Source organism: Pteropus vampyrus, unplaced genomic scaffold, assembly GCF_000151845.1.
Source record: "Pteropus vampyrus isolate Shadow unplaced genomic scaffold, Pvam_2.0 Scaffold19, whole genome shotgun sequence".
NCBI lineage: Eukaryota > Metazoa > Chordata > Mammalia > Chiroptera > Pteropodidae > Pteropus > Pteropus vampyrus.
In genome coordinates, this window is record NW_011888800.1 from 13,651,477 (window position 1) to 13,672,437 (window position 20,961).

General features: G+C 37.6%; 1 protein-coding gene and 1 pseudogene across 1 annotated transcript in view; one reads left to right on the plus strand and one right to left on the minus strand.

Moving 5' to 3' along the window:
• ATP8B4 (ATPase phospholipid transporting 8B4 (putative)) overlaps positions 1–20,961 on the minus strand; it is a 203,625-nt gene that overhangs the window by 174,502 nt on the left and 8,162 nt on the right. The window contains exons 2-3 of the mRNA XM_011355090.2: positions 19,245–19,313; positions 4,614–4,672 (exon numbers count right to left, since the gene is read on the minus strand). Of these exons, the coding sequence (XP_011353392.1) occupies positions 4,614–4,672; positions 19,245–19,272 (87 nt within the window). The 5' untranslated portion in view covers positions 19,273–19,313. The remainder of the gene's footprint in view (positions 1–4,613; positions 4,673–19,244; positions 19,314–20,961) is intronic.
• On the plus strand, positions 18,834–18,953 carry LOC111736391 (annotated as a pseudogene).

The window sequence follows — 20,961 nt, forward strand, 5'->3', positions numbered from 1 at the left end:
TGGAAACCGAGGGTTTCTAACATCATTTCTTTATTTTTAAACAAAGTCAGAAAACAGCTATAATTAATCTAATACTTTTTCTGGCCTTTTTTCACATCAACGCATTTTAATACAACTACAACTGTTTTCACTACTACTATTTACTTTGAACTCCTTTTATTGGGGATAATAAGTCTGACTGGCTCGCTCTCACAATTTTTCTAACATTTTTAACATTAACATATTTTAATACAACACTGTTTTCATTACTTCCATTATTCATTCCTATTATTAACCAAGAAAACTTTGAACTCCTTCCTAATGAGAATAATAATTCTAGCACTTGGCTTGCTCTCCCTGCACTCTCCAATCCCACTTTGTTTTACAGCATCTTGGCAGTCTGAAATCCCTCTTGTAATTTTATGTTTTCCGCCTTCCAATTTTCACAATATCATGTTTAATTTACCAATTAATTTCATTTAGAATTATTAACCTTGTCTTTTGTTTATGTTCTAAACCTTTTATCTCTTAAAAGGACTTTTGATCATTTTTTAAGCCTGTACTATGTCCCTGTACTATGCTTTGAAGCTTTAGGCTTTGTTGATAAATTAAGCTTCTCTAGGTATTAAAATATCTTCTTCAGCTTTCAAAGAGAAAAGTTTGCTTTGCCAAGCTTAATGCTTGTGGAAATAACACCATTTATCTGGAGCTTTGTGTAAATTTTTCTTCCAAGTTCTCATCTATAAATGCTAAGGGTAAGATTTAAGATCATTCTTAGTCTCACATTCATAAAACTTTATATCTTTTTTATCTGCCTTTGTCTCTAAAGTATAAAAACTTTGACAGTAGGTATGTGAGGAAGGGAGAAGAGATTTGGAAGACTTTTTCTTTGGTTTTGTTGTTGTCATTTGTTTGTTTTTCAGGATTAGTCAAAAGAACAGCATGGTATCATGGAAAAAAACAGCCTTCGGAATCTGGCCAATCTGAATTAGAATTTCAGCTTTGTCACATCATAGCTGTGTGACCCCAGACTAGTTACTAAATGAAGCCCCACTTCATCTCTCTGTTTTGTGGAAGATTAGCAATATGTGAAAAGCACCTGGTATAAGGCTGCACTCACAGCTGTAAGAACGGGAGCCATTATCTAGCTGTGCGACTTTGAATAAACCACTTGAGATCTCTGTGCCTCAATGTTTTCATACATAGAAGTGGGGTAATAAAAGTACTCTCTTCATAGAGTTGTGAGATTAAATAAGTTTAAATGGTAAAATGCTTAGAACTATGCCTTTTATTTGGTAAGCATTCTATATGTATTAGCTATTATTATTATCATCACTAACATTATTGTTATTATCACTGTTAACCATGTATCTGTCAAAATCCATGCTGAGAGTATCAGGAAAATTTCCTGAATTCATCAAATGCTTTGCACAGAATAGAAAATCAATAAGAATCTCATTGAATTATTATCATTTCCATATTGCTTATTTGGCAGGGCTGGGGGAGAGTCTCTACTACTACAATCATTTACAGTATTAGTCTGTTTGTTTTAGGTGTATTTGTTCCTCTACTATTGCATCATATGTATAATTTATCAGCAATTCCCATATCTTCAGTATCACAGATTTGCTAATTTTTGGCATATTACCTGCTCATAAAAAGTTTACAACCTTAGCCAATTTCTCAGTATTTTTCTAACATTATTATCATTAATATCTTATTTTAGTCAGTACTCTATAAGGAATCTAAAATTTATTATGAGTACTTGCCCACAGCCATGTTACATTTAGGAGAAAACTATATAAAGTGTTTAACAGAACCTGGTATAGTAAGAACCTAATATATTAGTAAGTCTTATTACTAGCAAATATTTTATGTACATTATAATTTCATACAAGTTTAATCCTTTAGTAAATAATCCTATGAGGAAAATTCTCTCATTTCACAAATGAAATAACTGATGTTCAGAGAAGCAAACAAATCAAGATCAGAAGTTAGCAAATGAAAGAGAGAGAAGGGATTCAAACTATGGTCTATCTTATCCCAAAGCACTTTCCACTACATTTGAGGGGACTTCGCCATTTCTCCTTTTATCTTTTTCATAATCAGTTTCAGTTGATTCTCCTTTCCTTTTCAGCTTTTTAGTGGGAATATTACTTCTTCAGTTACTGTATGCATTCTCCCTGGGATCTGTCAGAGTCTCTTCTAATCCATTTTCAGTTGGGGTAATATCCTTTAAAGCTAAACTAAAAGCCCCTCGCTTCTGCCTTTCTTAAAAACATAGTCCATTTAAGAAGTGGTTTAAAAGCCTTAAAATCAGATAGATATAGTTTCAAATCCCATCTCTACATAGACTAGCTCCTAGGGTCATTGTGTTTTATTCTACTTCAATCCTTATAATAACTCAATGAAATAAGTACTTTTATTATCTTAAATTTGTAGCTAAATAGATCGAGGCTGAGAGAGGCCCTATAGCTCACTGTATGACCAAATATCCTGTTGGGAGTTCCCAAATCTAGACACCACCAGCTGAGTCTAGTGAGGACCCATGCTTACTCTAGGAAGACCTGGCTTATCTCCTCTGAACCACAGTAGCGATCATCAGACCTGGAATACATGTACCTCCTCTGCTCTGCAGCTCCCCTTTCTCAATTCTTGGGTTTTGCCAGCCCAAAATGGGTTTTATTCTTCCTCGGTATGTTTTAACTCAGAGACTGAGCTGCCTGGTTTAATCTGCTGCAGCTGCAAAATACTGTTCTACTGTCTTGTTGTTAGGAAACCCAACAGAAAACACAGCCACAGCTGCTCGTCTGTGTGCTTGTGTTCAGTATCATGCAAGCTCAAGAGAAAACCATCTCTGTATCATTAGCATGTTTTTACTTTAGAAAAAGAAAAAGATCTGAAGCAATCATGGCAAATTATTAATATCTATTCAATCTGGGTAGTGGGCACACAGGTGTCATTATTTCCTGTACTTTTCTGTAAGTCTGAAATATTCAAAAATTAAGTAAAAATAACTATAAATATAGAAGACTATCATCTTATGAAATGCAAATAAAACATGGCTTTCCTTAGAGTTACTGCTTACAGAATGAAAACACTTGGTGTATGTTGGAAAACAAGTAAATGCAGCCAAGCACTTAAATATATAATTACCCCATAGCAGATTACTTATTACTGTTCATTCTTCAAGGTCTTAGAATACACACATGTCTATATCTCTGACTTAGGGTCTGATGGTCAAAGTTTTCAAGGGTCATCCTCTATAGTTAAAGGACTGGCTGTAGAATGGATAGAAAAGCAATTCTGGTGCTGACCAGAAGGGTTAAAAGACTAGATGTCAGGAAGTCGCATGGAATATTATTAATCACCATAAAAAATTATAGTCCCTCCCTTTCTCAGACTAAGTAGCATGTTTATCTACCTCCTGAGAGTAATTCCTTCTCTCAAGGGCAGACTTACTTTAACCAAGCTTACAAGATTGATGAATAAAATCAATGTCACTATGTTACTTTATAATAAGAAATCTGTCACAGAGACAGTGTGCTGACTCCCTGTAGGAAACATGCATTGAACATCAAATTATAATCACAACTTTACATGATTAGCACAGCATGAGAAAAAAGAAATTGTTAGCTACCTCTGTTGAATATTTAAAGTATCAAGCTACAATAACCCAATGCATTCATCTCCACATATGGCAAAGACCTACGTATAAGAACAAAATACTAAAAATGATCCATTGGCCAAAATTCTTGCTATTCTGGCTAGTGACTGGATAGGCACTGCCAAAATATGCCCCTTGACATTCATATTTCTATGCCTTAATAGTCATCAAACTTCTCTTTGAATTGAGACTTTCCTTTCTTTTTTTGGTACACTCAAACTTATAGCAGGTCTTATAAGCCACATGTCACCTACAGAATGAATTATACCAGTTATCTTTCTTAGAGTTTATAAATGACTTCACGTAGCAACTTAGGTTGAGTTCTAGAAAGATGAGAACTTATGAGGACCCACGATAGAATTAATGAAGTTATTCACCAATGTACCCCAAGTTTCTAGAAAAGTGCCAGACACTTAGTAGACACTCAGTAAATATTTCTTATGTAAATGAGGAAAATACCCATTTTTTAAAAAAAAATAGTTTAGTATAAGATTGACGTGCTCACATTTTAACTAATCATTCTTGCTACTCACTTGGTAAACACAATCATTCAAGACCTGGGAACTTTCTCCTACATCTACCTTCAGTATAAGTTACTTAGAGAAAATCCCCCAAATGTCATTCATCACTTATCAGCCACTACCTCCACTTCTATCAGCAAGTACTACCATAGGGACCCATTTTCATATTATTCCAGTGCCCAAAGGGGCACCAAAATGAACTAAGCATGAATTCTTGAAAAAAAAGATATTTTATCTTCTTCCCATACCAATAAGAATTACCAACCACTCTTAGAGCAGAATAGAAAGAAGTGTATAAACAGCGCTAAAATTTGTATTTATAGGAACATATGACACCTTGCTATAAAAATGAGCAAACAAAGAAAGTTTTTAGTGAAGGCATGTGTTCTGTCGTCCTTAAGGTAAGACCCACCCCAGTACGTATGTGTTATGCGTGTTTTACTCACTGCATACTGGAACTTTTCATTATATTCACAGTCATTAGCTTTCACAATCCGTTCCAATTCTAAAGAGAAGAAGAAATCAGGTATGAAATTACATTTTCAACCCTAAGAAACATATAACTCACAAAACTGACATCACTTAGGTTACTTTGATTGTCGTCAAGGTTGCAAGAATTCTTTCCTTTGAAATTTGAAGGGCATTGGTTTTTTTCCAGCCTAAATGTTGGAACATGTATTGGAAAGTCCCAAAATGGAAAGCTGAAATGTTTCTCATTGTCTTTCTGATGCCAGCCATAAAGCAAAACATTATGTGTCTCCAATTTCTACATCTCCTCAGCTCCACAACAACCCTTTCTCTTAAGTTCAAGTAGTTCCTAAAGAAAAAGGAGCTCCTGAGAGCCAAATACCACCCTAGAAAGGAGCTTTGTTTGTTTGCTTGCTTGTTTTGGCTGCAAAGTCACAAAACATAATATAGCCAAACAAAACCATACTCAAGTGGCCAGTGATGTCATTGACCTTATGGCTATGGAACCAAAGGTGATATTTCTAAACAACCCAGGTTTATTGAGAGTAACTCCACATCATCTGGAGACTGAGACCTGCCCTTAGCTGGAAGTGGCCAAAAAAAAAAATCTCTTCTGAAAACAAATGCAGAGTTCCGGCTCAAGATAGCAACATAGGAAAATTGTGGACTCGCTTTCTCTCGTGGACACTCAGAATCCATAGATATATAGAGAGAAACTTCCTCTGAAAAAATAAAAAACCTAAAAACTGGCAAAATGACTCCTTCACATCATGCAGACCAGAGGGAAATCACATCGAAGCAGGCAGGAGAGGCTGAGATACAATCTCACCATATGCCCCACCCCAGGCATGCCAACCCGCAATTGGAAGGGAACTCAAAACTAGGGTTTCTCTTTCAGGAGCAAAGGGCACCCCACAAAGGGCACCCCACACCAGGCACTCCAACTTTTAAAACCAGCACCTGAGAAACAAGCCCCCAAACATCTCACTCTGAAGACCAACAGGGCTCACACACACAAGACTGCAGAGCTGTGGTGAACTGAGGACTGCCTGCCTCTTAAAGGGCTCATGCAGACTCAACCACCCCAGTGCCCAGCGCAGAAGCAGCCCTTTGAAAGTGCCTAGACTTTATGTGAAAAGTACTTGTTCATTTTAAAGCTTTGGCCTGAGAAGTAGGAGCCTGCTAGGATACTCTCCAGGAGGGAGGCTAGTGGGCCCCATCTTCCTGCTCTCCCTCTGCCTTGCTAATGCCAGCCATCCTTCCCCCATCTCCTCTTTTCTTTTCCTTCTTTTCCATTTTTTTTTCCAGCGAGTGCCATCTTTGCTCTCCTGTTCTGCTTCGTTCCTGCCAGTGAGCACGATTTTCATGCTCTCCCTCTGCCATACTCCAGAACACCAGTATCTCCCAGAGGGGAGCTTCTACACCTGTCTGTTGGCCCAGTGTTTGCAGCTACTGCCCATTGGGTGCTCATTGATCACTTGGCTCTGGAGGCCAGGGGAGCTTGTGTTCCTGGGTCCCACAGGTCTATAACAATCAGAGATTCAGTTCTTGGCAGACTACCCTCTTCAGAGCACTGCACAGATGACAGACTGAAACATACCCCCAGTCTTGCTAAGAAGAGCCCTATTTGCTTCTCTGTAGCTTTGGCCTGAGGGGCAGGCTTCTGGTTTGGCACACTTATAGGAGGCACTGGAGGGGCTCTCAGGGAACGAAGGCTGGTGAATACAATCTTTGCATTCTCCCTCTGATTCAGTCCAGCTCACCAGTATCTTCCAGAAAGGATCTTATACCCTTTTCTGGTACCCTGATTTTTGTGGCTGCTGCCAGCAGACACCTCTCTATCACCTGAAAGCAAATGCAAACAACAGTACAAATAACAAAACAAAAGAATAACAAGCCCAAGGATTATGATAGCGTAGAAATTAAAGTCTGTAGAAGGCAAGAAAAGATAATTCCCCCAAAACAGCAGTAGCACATATTTTTGTGATAAGGCTAGCAAGTTCAAGTTCTTGCTCCATGTTTACTGAATCCAGAGTGAACAAAAGGGTAATGGTGGAATAATGAAAGCTATAGGAAGAAGGTCAGCCAGGTAACCACCAGATGTCAATGTTGGATTCTCATGGTAAGTGACTTGACCGTCTCAATTGGGAGTCCCTTAATCTTACAGTTCTCTACCTGTATAAGTGCTATATGAGAAAAAGTATAAGGATAGGGGTATAAGTCTGAGTTTAGAGAAGGTATATATAATCACAGAGATAAAGGAGACTGGGGATAGAAAGTAACTTGGAGGCACACATTAGGGATGGGGGAAGGAGGACCAAGAGAAAAGCAAAAGTAAAGAGAGCTGGAAGTAGAAGGGGAGTAGAAGAGAAAGATGAAGAAGATGGAAAGAGAATGAAGGAAGAAAGGAATATACCTTCACACCCACCCCCTATATGCATCATGAATTGTAAGAACTGGCAACTTTTTCCCCAAAAGTCCAAAAGGAATCTATATGTCTCTACAGCCCCTGTGGCTCAACTTTGAAGTATGAAGTTCACCTCAGGACTGCTCCTGAAAAATGACACCCTGTCTTTGGTTATGGTTGAGTTTCTACCATTGGTAGAGTTTGACATCCAATTGTATGGCTTCCTTCTTGCCCATCTAATGAAGTCAGTTCCCTATGATTGTTCCTGTTTTCCAGTCTAGCTCACCTAATTGCTAATAAGAACAATGTTGGACTGATGTCCACAGCTAATGACACTCGACTGGGCTTGCTCCTATCGTATATAACTCTGAAATCCAGAAGTCACCAGGAAGAAATCTCTCAACCAGTCATCTCCTGGAAGAAACAGTTCAAACTCTGGCTATTAAAGTAACATCCCCTCTTTCCTGCTGATTCCCCAGCAAAAATATCAAAGCTGAAAATGATATTTTGGAGGATGAGGGGACTTAAAAGCTTTAAAAGCTAGATGATTTGTTTATACATCTCTACCTTTACTCACACATAATAAAACTGCTGACAGGAAAACAATGGATATTATTGAGAGGTTTGGGGTGGGGACTCTCTCTGCATGGCAGAAGTTAATCTGGTCCACTGGCATCCTGTATATAATTTACAGATTAAGTTTTGCTGTAAATCAAAAATTAGATATGCTAATTTATATATTGATTGGCTTTAGTTCAGATCATATACGTTCAGATGATAATCATTTTTTAATTACACATTTATATGAAACACATCCAAGTACAGAATTCTATAGTTCTGTATCAATTTTACTCACCCCAAACACCAAAATCTTAACTCCTGTCCAATGTCTCCATGTAACCGCTTTCTCCCTAAGGGCTGAGAATAGCCCTTTTGCAAAGTGGCCAAAAGAGTCATATTAGGAAAGTTTGGATCCCCTTCTGGGAGTCCACATTGCTCTTGTCCCATGAGACCTTCTTTGTTAGAGCCAGGAGTCTTTTCTTTGTTTCTAAATCTTTATTATTAAGTCTTCATCATTGCTTCTGTACTTCCAGTAAGTATTGTCTTTCTGAACTGAGCTTCCATGGATAAATTCTGGCGTAAGATTTTCTATCCCTTCATTAAGCCCTGAAAAGTTCTGGCTTTGGTTCCAAATCCCTACAGTTTTCTGCCCTTAACCAGACAGTGGTAGACCTGAATTGTCTCTGCAGGAATTGACTTTCTTTAACGTGCTATGACAATGGGTGCTACTTGGCAAGAACTCATATCCTTCAAGAATTGGAAACTAAAAACAAATCCCTCATAAACAACTCTCACTGAGAATTGCTCAGAGGTTCAAGGACTTAATGCTTTTTATTTCACAGGCATCATGGTTTCCCTCTAGATATGAGAGTAATGAAAGGAAAGTACTCACCAAGGAATTTATGATTCACCAGTATAAGCGCACAGCTGTTATCACCGAGTTTGGTTCCCAAAAAGAGTAAAATGGTGTACATGGATATATAATATAGTAAGTCAGCCTATATTTAAAGTGGAGTAAGAGTTTTCGGTTCAAGATAGCAGACTGAGTATGTCTACCTCCCATCCCTGTCAGGTCCCACTAAAATGTCAAAAAATACAAAAGAATAGAAACAAAACAGTGCTGGAAAATAAGAGTGGACATTAGTAGAGATTCATGAATTTTAAAGAAATTCTAGAAAATAAAATAGAAATCAGATGGGATCAAGATGACCAAAAAAAAAAAAGGTAAGAATAGTTTTAGTCAAAAAAAAATTAGAAGAGTGGTTTTCCCAATGGAGCCCAGAGAAGTTCTGAATTCAGTCAATAAATACCAAGATTGAGAGTATGCTGTAAATAAGATGGCAGTCCCAGGTTATGCCTATTGTCTTGGCAAAATAATTAATAAGCTCTCCTTTCAGTCTCCAAAGCATCCCAGTTTGATAAATTAACTGATCACCTTAGTTTGAGAACATCACCAGAATAATTAAATAATAATTGAGCCCATAGCCCTGCTGTACCCCGCCCCTTCCTTGCCCACTAAAGAGAGTAGGCAACATGCCTGAGGAGGAAACTAAGGATGGGTGTTCAAGCCTAAGAGAGAACAGTTCTGAACTTCTACATCATCTAAAGAAGACTCAGGCCCTGATAAAGGCTGTTTTACTGGATCGACTGTGAGATTTGCCACACTGACTGACTAACCCACAGTGCTATAGATGGAATTTTGTATTCCCCCAAAATTCACATGGTAAAACTCAATCCCCAATTTGATGTGATGGTAGTTGGGGGCCTTTGGACGGTAATTAAGTCCTGCCAGTGAAGCTCTCATGAATGGGATTAGTATCCTTATAAAAGACGCCCCAGATTGTTCACTGTCCCTTTCATTAAGTGAAGACACCGCAAGAAACATAGACATGATTCATGTCAATGAACCATGGAAGTAGGTTCTCCTCAGCTACCAAATCTGCTGATGACATGATCTTGGACTTCCCAGACTCCAGAACTGTGAGAAATACACTTATGTTGTTTGTAGGTTAGCCAGTCTGTGGTATTCTGTTATAGCAGTCAGAACAGACCAAGAAAATCCTCTCTGTGAACAGGCTATATCACTATCCCTCCTATTTAAAGGAGAGGTCTGGCAAGGTAAAAGACCTTTGCAACTGCACTAATCCATCTAGCCCTTGATTTGTAAATACAAACCAGCAACCATAAGTCACCAGAATTCTGAGAAAAACCAATAGCATAATGGAGAAGGATCCAAGGAGAAGAGATAATGCTGAAAACAGGTGGGGAAAAGGGGTTGGTTTTTTTTAATTCTAATTAGTACCTTGAAGATATTCGAGAAAACATGGTATCCGTGAAACAAGAAAAAGATGATAGAAACAAAGAAAACAAAACAAGAAAGAGTTTCTGGAAATTAAAAATATTTAATGGACAAATTATATAGTAGAATAAAAAATAAAATTGAAGAAATCTCTTAAAATATATATAAAAATAAACAAAAAAAAGAGAAAAATGTGAAAAGAAAACAGGAGAAGGGAACATAAACAGTGAATGGGAGGAAATAGTGAAATAAATGGAAAAAAAATTTCCCTGCACCAGAGTAAGACATAACTCTTTAAGGTGAAAGGACCACCACTGCCAATCAAGATGAGTGAAAACAGATCCATAGATCTTCATAAAATTTTGAACTCCAAAAATTTCTCATCCGCAACAAACATGATAGAAGACATTAGAGTGATGCTTTCCAGTTTTAAGGAAAAATCTTTCTGAGCTTAGAAATCTATACCCAGCCAAATAATCAGTCAAGTGTGAAGGGGTAATAAAAACCTTTTTAGACATGCCAGAGCATTTACATCTAATACCATCTCCAAAATAACTACTCAAGAATGTATAACAGGAAAAGCAACAGTTTAAATTTTAAAAGTAAAGTGTTGTGGAAGAAAATATAGAAGCAAGGATAATGATGATCAACTAGAGTCGACAATGAAAATAAAAATGCTTGACATGATGGCCCACATACCTGTTCCAGGTGGGCTACAAATTCTACAGAAAAAAAGGAAGGCCTTTTTATTGCCCTTTATTTCATAGTCTATACAGCAAAAATAAACCAATTTCCCAGAAAAAGCACAATTATGTATTCTTGGCTCAAACAATGATTTCTCTAACCATCATAAAGAAGGTATTTGATATAAAGAATTTAAAGCAGTTATTTGTAACAATCCTAGAGATGCCATCCCAAACTCGATTCAGAGGGCCCAATGAGAGTTTCTGATTAAATTCGGGAACATATTTTAGGATATTTAGATGAATAAATGAATTACATGGCCTTCAAGCAACCATCCTAATTATAATTTCTCTCAAATGCACTTGTGCTAAATACTAAATAACTGTGAGTTTCAGATTGAACTTCCTGGAAAATACATAGAGAGCTGCTATGCTGCTGTTGCTAGCTGAGCACAGATCCATAAGACAGAAGATCAAGTTAATAATCATGTTAACATTCTTTTGTGACAGCTAAGGAGCCTAACAAAGACACGTACCTGCATAGGAAGCCATTCTTCACCATTTCGATGAGCCAAGAGAACAGCCATTAGCAGACAGAATTATCCTAGACACCTGTTTTGAATCTGCTCCAGAATATAGAAAACTAGGTAATTAAACCTTCAAAGTCTTACTCTATGTTGGGTGATGGAAATAGCCTACACTCCCTGAAATTCTTGAAGGCCAATATAATCTGATGTCTGCCTCAATCAAATAAAATATCAATGAAACACTTACAGAATACTTATCTTTGAGCCTTGTGCTTCCTATTGTATGATACAAGATAACTAAATGAAAACATCTCATTTACTTTATGAAGTAGTCGATCACCTGTAAGTCAGTTAACTGTTAGGGAACATTTTGTTTCATGATTACTGACATGTAGCCTACCCGCTTCTTCCTGAAATAATTATCTTGTAAAGCTGATGGTTTTTGTGAGCCACTCTTGGTTTCAGATTATAAAACCATATCGGCTTATGCAGGCACATATGTTTGTCTTTTTATTTGGAAGGAAGACATGCATCTAGAAAATCCAAAAGTGTTATTGGATTACGAAGACACAAATTTAAAAGACGGGAAGGAACTAACACTACTCTGCTGGAAATTTTTAACTGCAGTCAAGATGTATTCCCTGTTTGATGAAAGAGCCCTCATATAAGAAAGAGAGGTCTGGATCATGAAGCAAGAGGCCCAAGATCTCCTTCCAGCAAATGGTCTGTGTGAACACATTTAAATCTGTGACCTCTCCTTACCTATGGTTCCTCAGTAAAATAATGCCACTTTATATTGTCATCATTAAATGAGAAAAATGCATGGTAAGTACTTTGTAAACAGATAAATACCAGAAAACTCTTTCTTTTAGAAAAACAAAAACAAAAACAAAAAATAGCAAATAAAAGGTGAAAAAGGAAATCAGCCAAGCTTGGGTAGTCAGTCTTAAAGTTGTTTATATTATTATTTTTCAGGAAGGTCTGAGAGTAATTTTCTGAACATGTTCGGTAGAAATTGACAAACTCTCATTGATTCTACTCCAGGTCTTCTAAGGGAACAGCCACCTCCTAATCTGGGCTCTTCTCCCTCATAATATAATAAATTAAACTTTATCCAGCTTACACTTCCAGTAGACAAGAGAAGACAAGTCATTTACATCTTCATTTATTAGTTTGTCTGCAAACACTTCATAACACCTTAGTATTTAAGACCAGTTAGTGAATGCAGCAGCTCTGTTAACAAGGCCAAGAGTGAGGGGAAGATTTAGGAGGCTTCCATTGGACCCATGAGCGATCACAGTGACCAGGAGTCTCTAGTTAATGAACCCGACAGTCTTTCTTCAATTAACACCAGAGCATTTCGTCTTTTACCAAATGTAGTTTAGAAGAAAGCCTTCAGGCAATTGGCTTTAGATCCCCAAAATCATAAAATGATAAAGCACCATGGAGAATTTGGGGTCTCTGTACAAAACCCTGATGACAGACTGATGTTTCCTCAGCAAGGTTGGTCCCTATCCAAAAGCTGAAGATTGTCTCCAAACATGTAGTGTCATTTACGTTATGTTGGTGGTGGTGGTTTTTTGGGTTGGGTCAGAAATCTCAGAAGAATTCCCTCTAGCCAAATCAATAACTTAAGCTTTTTCCTTTCTTAATGTTCTTTCATTCTTCACAATCTGGTCAGTGTGGTTGGGAACCAAACCAGTTCATTAAAGACATGAGGAAAGAACAATGAATGGGGAGAGCTTTGAAGAAAAGTTTCCCAGCGTCCAAGATTTCCTGATTTGACTCCAAGAGCACATTCTAATACAATTGAAAAATATGGGTCTCAAATTGGGGTTTCCAATCGAAACCCAGTGGTAACCTGCAGCTAGTGGGACTTATCAACATTTAAGCCACAAACTAAAGAGAATCAAGGCAAAAAAAAACTTCTCACATTTTTTTTTAAATCTTATCCTCACGAAAAAGCTTGGAAACGGATTTAGGGGATTCAAACAAATAATTAAGGGCCTCGGGTTTGTTTTCCTCTTGACTGAGCCAATTTGCTCATCAGATCCAGATATTTGGAAATTTTGATTTATTGAAAGCATGAGTCCTCCTGTGGCTTACTACAGCTTCTCAAAAAGAAAAAAAAAGAAGATTAGATAGATAGATAGATAGATGATAGATAGATAGATAGATAGATAGATAGATAGATAGATAGATAGATAGATATAGATATAGATATAGATATACATAGATATAGATTGTTTCATTCTTCCTCCAGCATACACGAACTGTATTATACAAGTTACAAGTAAAATCAGTAAAATCTTCGTGTAGCTTTGTAAGGGTAGGTTCACAACTAGAGATTTAAGACTTAATGTAATATAATGACAATAATGTAATATAATGACATTAACTGAGCATTTATTATAAGCTAGATCCCATATGAAGTGTTTCACATGCATTAGTTCATCAATCCTCAAAACAATCCTATTTAGTACATACTATTATAAGCCCCACTTTACAAATGAAGAAAATAAAGACTTAGGAAGATCATGCAGTAGAGTCAGAATGCATACTCTGAACTGCCTCCCTTCTAAAAACGCTTGGAAAAAATTCTACACAGAAGGAGATGATGGGTGGTACTGAGCAGAGGTGATGACTGGGAAACTGAAAATTGGTATGTGCCTGTGTCCAGAGGTCAAGGAGAGGAAGAAGAGGCCTCTTTCATTGAAGGCAATATTCCAGGATGTACTTCAAATCACACACCCCTTTCCAATTAACCTTGTGGCTCTGTGACTTCTCATGTTCTAGCGCTTCCAGGTTTCTGTTTCACCATGGAGGCCTTCCTAGCGAAACTGTCAGCCCTCTCCTTGGAGCAGTCCTTGAGAATACACTCCCAAACCTCTGTTCAAAACTTACTGTTTTAGACTGTTGTTTATTTATCTACATTTTTTTTTTTTACAATTTAATTATCTATAGGAAAAATCACATTTTTATGCACTTGGCTGGGGTCAGAATGCTTTCTGTAAAGATTGAAAATAGCTAGCTATATCTTCCTATAGCATCCCCATTCAAAGAGAAAAATATCAGGATATATGCTTCCTCCGTACCCCCCCATCCACCCACCCAAGGTTCACAAGAGCCTAGAAGAAACTAGAAGACATTTAATTTTCCATAGTGAGACACATTCCAGCCATCCAAGGGAAAGCAAGCCACCTGTCACAAAGTGAGAGGAAAAAAGCCCAGGTGGAAAAGAAAGACACATGAGAAGGAAATCTGAGGAGGTCTCTTATCTACTTGATATCTCAGCATTGTACAGGAAACTGTGTTTTTCAAAGCTTGTGGTTGTCATTTTGAAATGCGTGGGACTATAAATTAAGTTTCTTTAATACACATTGGTTTCTATGTCTCAGATCCCTGAATCCATGTGGCAAATAAAATCTGCTACAGCCAAGACAAAGTGATTTATTTACTCCAGAAACATTTCTTGAGCTCTTCTGAGCAAAGCTCTATTCCAGGCAGTGGAGGAAAAGCAAACAAGACAGCGATCACCTTCTAAGGGTAGACATGTCCACAAATACCACACACCAAGGCAGCAGAAAGAGAGGCTGAGGGAGCCACAGAAACCAAAGGAAAGGATAGTCAAGTCCAGATGGGTGGTTAAAAGACATCCTTATTTGTCTCAGGCAACTCTGAAGGAACATATGTTGCATATGGACTGTGGGGTAGAGTGGGTTATTCTGCCAAGCACTTTATCCAAGCTGAGCTGCAGTCATTTACTGAAAAAAGAAGGATTTTGGTAGAGGCAGTCTGCCACCTGAGATGGGGTGAAATATGGACTTTGCAAGAGGACATCTCCACTTCTTCCTCAATTATTCCTCCTAGAAGGATATTGGACCAAGTGTGAAAAGATCAAAAGAAAACATAGTAGCCTCACTTTGTCTATTTGTGAAGCATTCGGATAATACACATTTTAAAAAGAGATAATGGAGCCAGAACTTTGGGCAGAAAAGAAATCTGCCCTCTTTTTACCTCCTCCTCTGCCCACACTCTGGTCCAAGCCACCTCACTTCTCCCAGCAACTACTTCAATAGCCTCCTCTCGTGCCTCCTGCTTCTACTCCTACCCCTGTGATCGATTTTCAATAGAGCAACAAGAGTGATCCTTTTAGAATTACATTCATTTCCTATTGCTGCTCTAGCAAATCGCCACAAACTTAGTTGCTTAAAACAAATGTTTTATTATTCTGGAAGTTAGAAATGTGAAAATGGATCTTATGGGACAAAATTAAGGTGTTTCAGCAGCATTGTGTTCTTGCCTTTTCCACCTTCTGGTGGCTTAATGCATTCCTTGGCTCATAGCCACATCACTCTGACCTCTGCTTCCATTGTCACACTGACTTCTCTGACTCTGACACTCCTGTCTCCCTCTTATAAGGACCTTTGTGATTACATTAGGCCCACCTGGATAATCCAAGATAATATTCTCATCTCAAAAATCCTTAACTTAATTACATCAGCAAAGTTCCTTTTACCATGTAAGGTAACATATTCACAGGTTCTAAGGACTAGTGGGGGTGGGGGGGGCGGGGCAAGGCAGGAGGCTGGCATTACTCCACCACAAGAATTTTCTCTTTCCTCTGCTCAAAATGTCCAATGTTGCTTCATGTCAAGAGAGAAGCAAATTCTTACAAAGGCCTTCAGGGCCCTGCTTCATCTTCACACATTTACCACATTACCTCTCTGACCTCAAATCTCTACCAAAAGCAGATTTACCATGAAGGTAATGGAGCTTAAGCTTCAGCTCACTGCACTTTCTATTCCAAGGCTCTGAGAGTAGCACTAGAAATGTGTTTGCATTGTGTTTTTTGTTTGTTCATTTGTTTTTGACTTGCAAAAGTAAAATATTTTAGCCACAAGTGCTAAGATCATTGACCATTGTCTCTTCCACTCTAATTTTCTCCCATCATCCTTTGCCTCATGTCAGATGGTGCTGGAATCCAGAGAATAAGCTTCCTTTCTACTGGTTCCAATGAAAATTTCCCATGCCCTTTCCCCTCTGGACACCAACAGTCATTAAGATGTAGAAAAGAACTCATTAGTCAATACTAACTTTAAAGTTATAAGAGAGATTTTTGTGAAGCTGGTACTGTCTTAAATATGTCACAGACAGGCCAGTAATGATTGGCACTCCATTTCATCGGCCTTATTTTCTGTTAAACTAAGAAAGTAAATGGTTTTGAAAAAACTAGATCCAATTTTACAGACAAATTACTATAAGAAACAAAAGGCAAATTCAAACAAAAACTAATTCTTTCACAAGTGTAACTGCAAAACTGCTTGAGAAACAGCTTTTGAATTTGTCGATGTTGTTCCATAAGCAATAAACTCAAGGAGAAATAACACTTTTTAAACACATATATAATACACATATATGTACTTTTATAGGCATTGATATGACAAGGGTAGGTTCCATGTCTTATTCATCTTTTTTATCATCAATTCCTACTGTAGGACCAACCCAGTACCAACTAAATAGTATATGCCCCTCAAAATGCCTGAGAAACAGGTATATAAACTTCGACCAAAGAACTGCCTTATTTGTAGGCACAATAGATGCAGTGCTTAGGGTCTATGATACCTTTAGGTGTACACAAAAATGTTTAAATTTTTATGTATTTTAAAATCAGAAGAAAAATAAATATAATAATGATGGATACATAATAATGAATTCAACCTTGATTATATCTGTCTTTATACCCATCATCGTAACATATAATTTTTAATATTTTGGGGGAGGAAGGGCCCACGAGAAACATAATGTGACACTGGTCTGATTTTTCCCATCCCATAAACACAACAAGGGCTTCCCTGTGGAGTGATGCATGCTGGTTCCACAACCCCCACATTTTAGAGTCAAGAACAGCTTCAGCTAGTTTAAAGAAAGCCTCTAATTATCTACCTCTTTTGCTTGCCATGTTACTAAGCTACATAAAATCCGAATTAGGTGTTTTATACATGAACAACGCTCCCCCTGATTGCTTTGTAGGAAAGCACACATGTGCTTTAAAATGATTGTCTTTGGGTCTCCTATCAAACTATACAAAAAGAGTGAATTACAAAGAACAGAAAATAGGCTAGTCATAACATAAATAGATGACTCAATTAGCTGAAATTTTTTACATCTTGAAGAATGAGAGATTTATATGAATATGGAGATAATAAATAATAAAACACATCTGGGAGAAAATTAGTGTTTTCCCACAACACCATGGCTGGCTTCCTGCCTTCCTGATGTGTTGTCGAAGTGTGAGTGCACCTTAATTAAATGTTGCAGATGTTAAATATTTCATTGAGGTGAAATACCACTTCTGCATGATTTTTCCCCCGATAACCCCAGGCTGATTAGAAGGTCTCTAGTCTGTGCTTCTGTGGCAAATACAACACTTGTAGTGATGTTTAGTAAACTGTTTTTAAGTTATCATTGCTGCTGTAAACTTAACAATTGTGTGAAGATACATGCATTTCATTGAATCATAAAAAGCTACTTGAAGTTGAGAAAAGTTGGCACTACCTAGTATATCATAGGGTCTCAAAAATGTTTGTTGACTAACTGCATAAATGAGTGAATATTTTTATGTTAGCAGTCTTCAGGACCGGTGCTCCTATGAGTCTGATGCCTGATGATCTGAGGTGGAGCTGAAGCAGTGATGCTAGCACTGGAGAGTGGCTGCAAATACAGATGAAGTTTCACTTGCCCACCACCACTCCCCTTCTGCTGTGCGACCCAGTTCCTAACAGGCCATGGACCGGTACTTGTCCATATCTCATGGGTTGGGGATCCCTGTTTTAGGTTGTAAAAGCACTCCGGTCTATTACTAGATCTACAGAAACTTATATAGCCTAAAGATGCATCATTCACAACCATGATAATGTAAATGATGGTGATAACAAATGTCAATTCCTCAAGTCATATGGCTGTTGTAACAAATCCAAGAGGAAGAGACTGGCTTCATCTTTCTCTGCAAATCAGTGCCAGAGCAGATTCTGGCCCAGCTATGTCACCAAAACATACCAAAACCTACAATAATAAATCCTGTTGGAAACTCGTCCCTGTTGAAGCTGGTTAATCTTATGTTTACACTGTTAAGATTATATTAGTGATTTGATATAAGTAAATCATTTCATTTGAAAAAGAAAAAATTATGACAAGAATTCTAAACTCTTAGATTGGCATTGGGAATATAAAGTATTGCCCCAGAGGGCACAACTAACGACCTCTGGGTGGGAACTACACTGAGACAAATTTCAACTCATTATGAGGCTGAATGTTGCAATAAATAAGTGCCCAACAAGTGAATGGACTACACCATGAAACAACTGCCTATTTAAGTAAATCATCTGTCAGAGATGTTATTAAATGAAGGAATGAGGCATTAGATAAACTCTAATCCAGCTGTTAGTTTCTAACAAGTCTATGGTCAAATATTTTTTTAAATAGCAGTCATAAATTGAATATATGTGCATTGAAAGAAAAATTACATAATAGTCTGTCACTAACTAGGGACAAAAGAGAATATCAATACCTTCTGTATTATTTCATTTGTGTTAGTTTCAAAAAAACAAGCAAAACTAATCTGATAGAAATCAGAAGATGGTTGTGTGGAGTGCAGGGAGAATGAATGAAAAATGTCAGGCACAAGGGGACTTTCCAGGGTGATAAAAATGTTCTATAACATCTACAGCGGTGCCACCCTGAACAAGCCTGATTCTGTCTGATCTCGGGAAGCTAAGCAGGGTCAGGCCTGGTTAGTACTTAGATGGGAGACCACCTGGGAAGACCAGGTGCTATAGGTGTAACAAATAAAAAAATACAAGAATCATAAGCTGACAAGGTCCTTGCAATCTGTGAAGTCAACCAAGGGTTGCCATGACTAAAAATATATATATATATTTTTTTTTTCTAGAAATGTCTTATATCTTGTTTTTAAGATAGTAGTTTTTAGGTGCATACAATTGTCAAAGCTCAGCAAACCGAACACTTAAGATTTGTGTTTCTTGTATATAAAATACACCTCCACGAAATAAAATTTAATTTAATTTAAAAATCATATTCTCTTTGTATCATCCGAAGAACTCAATACTTACCAAGTGACTTCTTTTTACTGCAGAACATTATTGCATCTGATTGTTTGTCAGCAGGCCTCAACAGTTGCCCTACATAAGAAAACAAGAAAAGTACACAACGTTAGTATTTGAAAAATGCTCATTAACCATAAATTTTCATCCTTTAACTTTCTTCCTAGTCAAATCTAGATGACTAAGAAGTCATTGGCACAATAAAGAATAACAGATTTCACTTATCAGGCTTAAATCTAACTAGGTAAGAATAATTCTAAACAAAAATAATTTGTTTATTATAGAGGTTATATGGAATGACAAGTGTGCTATTCAATTTGGCATTAAAATTGAGCCAAATGTTCTAATAGATCCATAACCCTAATGAATCAGAACATCTCAGGTGTAAAGCTCCAACATCTGCCTTTTTAAAAATATATATATAGTTGGCATACAATATTATATTAGTTTCAGGTGTACAACATAGTGATTAGACATTTATATAAGCATCTGCCTTTTATTCGAGTGCCTTCCCACAGCCAGAGCTGGGAACCACTGCTGAACTGCAGGAGTTACATGTGAGAGGAAATTATTGGCCAGGCTTTAGAGAAATAAAATGCAATTCAAAAATTTTCCTCAATTTATTCTCATGTATATAGTCTTCTCAAGGTAATTACCAAAAAAGAAAGAATGTCATTATTATCTTTCTTTATTTTTCCTACATATGGTCTAATTTCCTTCAAATAGTAAACTCTATTAGAGATTTAGAATAAAGGGGCAGACAAAGGACTTCCAACATTTAGAACCCAATAGACTATGGGTGCATGCTCTTTCAGTTAGAAAGAGAAATGACTGTTTGCTTCCTGCTCAAAGAAGTGGTGTGGTAGGATGCAGTAAACATACTTAAAGAAGTCATATGGAGACCAAAAAAGAGGAAGAGCAATGCTTATGGCTTAGTAGCTGCACAAAAAGAGGATGCAGAGGAAGTTCATCAGTGCTCACTGCTCCACTACAAACCGCTCAGAGTCTAAAAAGCCTGACACCAATATGTCTCCCTGTCATGTCCCCAGATCCATGGGTTCCTACCCACCACCTCCAGGAAAAGCAAGAGCCTGCTGAGGGCGCAGCCTGACAAATAGGACCATTGACACTTTGTGGGACCCACTGCCTTTCTAGGGATCAGATACTAAAACTGATGAATCTAAGCAAGAAGATGGGGATACTGCTGCCAGGTCCTACTAGAAGCAGGGACAGGTCCTCAAAAATAACCCATCAATAACTCTTCTGTTTCTCCTCCCACACCTTCTACCAACTGCCACCAAAGCTTATCCAAGACAATTTCTCTTCCCCCTCCTCACTGCTCTCCCCACCCCAGCCCCAGGCAACAGTTGCCTTTAGGACTTGCCTGCTGGCCAGTGATTGCTTTTCCCCTGCATTCCTCCTAACAGGTTTCCCTGCTCCAGTCTTGGCCACCTATAGACCAGGGTCAACACTGAAGCCAGAGTCATCTTTATAAAAGGTAAATGGCATCATGTCATGCCTCAGCTTAAAACCCTCCAGTTACCTCCCATTAGCCTTAGAAAAAAGATCAACAAATATATGGTAGCTGAAGGAAACTGAATTTTGGGTGGTAAACACACAATAGCATATACAGATGTCAAATTATAATGTGCACCTGAAAATTATATAATTGTATTAACTAATGTTACCCCAATAAACTTAATTAAAAAATAAGAAAGAAAAAGAA